Raw genomic sequence first — 2,544 nt, 5'->3', positions numbered from 1 at the left:
TATTTTCCATGGGTCTAACTTGTTCGCCGAGGTATGTTTCCAAGGCGTTCTCATGGAACATTGTGAGCAAATGTTTCAAAGTGACCTTCTTTCTAGTCTTTCTCACATGGTGCACAAGAAAAATCCAGTCTTTATCACATGGTGACCAAGAAGAATGTAGAACTTTAGTCCTCATAATTTTAGCTATTACCATATTTACTTCAATTCGATCGACCTTTAAAATAATTATTTGTGAGTATCTTCGCATGATATGCTCATTATTGTTAACATCTTCTTCTAAGTAAAATGAAATAATAAACCTACACAAAATAAAATCTTACACATACATCAACCTTAAATTAAAAACAAAGTAAAATTTTACAAATACATCAACCTTAAATTAAAAACAAAGAAAATCTTACAAATACATCAACCTTAAATTAAAAACGATGGAGATAAAAAAACAATCACCTTCACTTAGAAATGATTGTAAACAATGTTTGTATGAAAATCAAGCCGATGAGTGTCGAAGCTGCAATAAGAGACATTAGTGACCACGGGCTTTGGAAGTATTTCTCCTTCGAGGTTCTCCAATGTTTGTGCCTTTTATTCTTACAATACTCATTCAAGTTTTCCGAATTTTCAGAATAAGTATATTTTTCTGACGTTACAATGTTTTTGGTTAACTTCATGAACATATTATCCACAAATTTAGCATCTATCATATGGTTGGTGATGATGCCACGTTTTATAAGCAAGTTGACGTCATCAGATGAGGCAATTAGATGATCTAGGCAGGGGCGGAGTCAGGATTTGAAACCTATTCGGTCTAATTTTTTATTAAAAAAATCTATCTGGGCTAGTTTTGTCGCCCATACCTTTTAGCGACGGGAAATAACTAATAACGACGGTAGAATACCATAGTTATTGATTAAATACATATAGTCTGTAGCCGGGCTACAGCCCGGGCCGGATTGTACTTGGCTCCGCCCCTGGATCTAGGAAGAACACATAATCGCAGTACCTGTATAGTTAGAAGACAATTGTGATATGCTAAAAGTTGCATACAAATAATATGAGTTGAGGTTTAGATGATCATGATGTATGAGCAGTCGTAGGAGTACTTCTTATGGGTTTGTGTTGACACAACTCCAAAGCAATGAAGTTTTTGATTTCAATCTCAAAGTGTTCATCTATAGAAAAACATGGTATCGTCAACTTTCCTCTGTCAAATTCTATGTCAAAAATGCTTCCAAATTTCTTGACCGCCTTCAACATAACGTTGGCTTCCTCTAGCTTTGTGGCGGAGTTCACAAAATAAGAACTAGTAAGATTATCCACATAATCTACGTTCTTGTTGGAGGATAAAATACTGTGGGCAATGTCCAGCAAATGGCACCGGTCATTATCAATATCAATATTAATGTTGGGAATGTTTATGTCCCGCGGTTCAGACATTCCATACTTACAATACAAGAACTGTAGGGTCAGATGTTTGAGTTTCATGTCTGATTCTAGTACTTCATTTGATGAGTCCTTATACGTAGAACTTTTCACGCTGTACAAGATTTGAAGGATGAAAAATGGGATTTGGTTGTCAATTAACAACAGGTCGTTTTGCAACGCATTAATGAATAAGACGTTGGAGTTAATCAATGGGTCATCATGACTGGAAAATATTGTTCGAAACGAACAATCCCATTCCCATAGCTTCCTAAGTAGGTAGTATTCGGTTCTCTCCTCAGCCCTCCTACGAAAAGTAATATTCCTCCTAAATACGTGCCAAGGTTTTCATCAAACTTAAGAAGGAACTCGATAATGAAGCATCCGTCCACCACCAGCATTTGGACGAGCTGTTCATCACTTGGTAAACGTTCGTTAGACCCACCATAACATTTCCTCACTCTCTTTACCTCAGGCATCACGGCTTCAACATAACGGTCCACACTTTGCCCGTTTCGTTGTAGAAAGTGGTTCAAGTAACTAAACTTGTGCTCCTTCAGGGAATCTAGGTGAGGTTTGGCTCGTAGAATTCCTCGTTTCCTTTGCACAATTCTTGGGGTACCTTGAAGATGCATTCCTCAGGGGGTTCCGTATTCTACTTTGACAACATTTCGTCAATACCTTTGATTATTGTTTTCGAATCCACTATTATCTGAATTATTTATGTATGAGATTCAAACTCTTTAATTAATTAGCCATGAAAGTTATTAACTAGTAATCATGAATTAATTTACCTCTATTAGTTGCTCAGGAACATGATCAAATCTTTTTCTAATAGCATCCCATGCTTCCTTTGAACTATTTGAGTTCATGATATCATGAAATATAGAATTGGAGACTCCTTGTTGGATCAAGTACAGAGCTTTCGAGTCTTTCTTTCTCAACTCTGCTAGACGCATCATCCCTAACCCTCTGTATTCGTATCCTTGTTGGACAAGATCCCATAGTTCTAAAGAGAGAAATAATGTTTTCATCTTTTTACTCCATATTTCATATCCTTCTCCATCAAACACCGGAATACCGCCTTCCATCTCCAACTTCTACTCACAGACAGAAACTCAA

General features: G+C 36.7%; 1 protein-coding gene across 1 annotated transcript; it reads right to left on the bottom strand.

Moving 5' to 3' along the window:
* Positions 1-452: 452 nt before the first annotated feature.
* Positions 453-2,057, bottom strand: LOC124944741 (UPF0481 protein At3g47200-like). Its single transcript, XM_047485083.1, has 3 exons — positions 1,759-2,057; positions 1,104-1,648; positions 453-769 (listed from the first exon to the last, which is right to left on the bottom strand). Exons 1-3 carry the CDS (start codon positions 2,055-2,057, stop codon positions 453-455), a joined length of 1,161 nt encoding a protein of 386 aa, XP_047341039.1.
* Positions 2,058-2,544: the final 487 nt, after the last annotated feature.

This window comes from Impatiens glandulifera, chromosome 1 (assembly GCF_907164915.1).
Source record: "Impatiens glandulifera chromosome 1, dImpGla2.1, whole genome shotgun sequence".
NCBI lineage: Eukaryota > Viridiplantae > Streptophyta > Magnoliopsida > Ericales > Balsaminaceae > Impatiens > Impatiens glandulifera.
The sequence above is the reverse complement of the archived record's forward strand: the minus strand, read 5'-3'. Positions and strand labels throughout refer to the sequence as shown.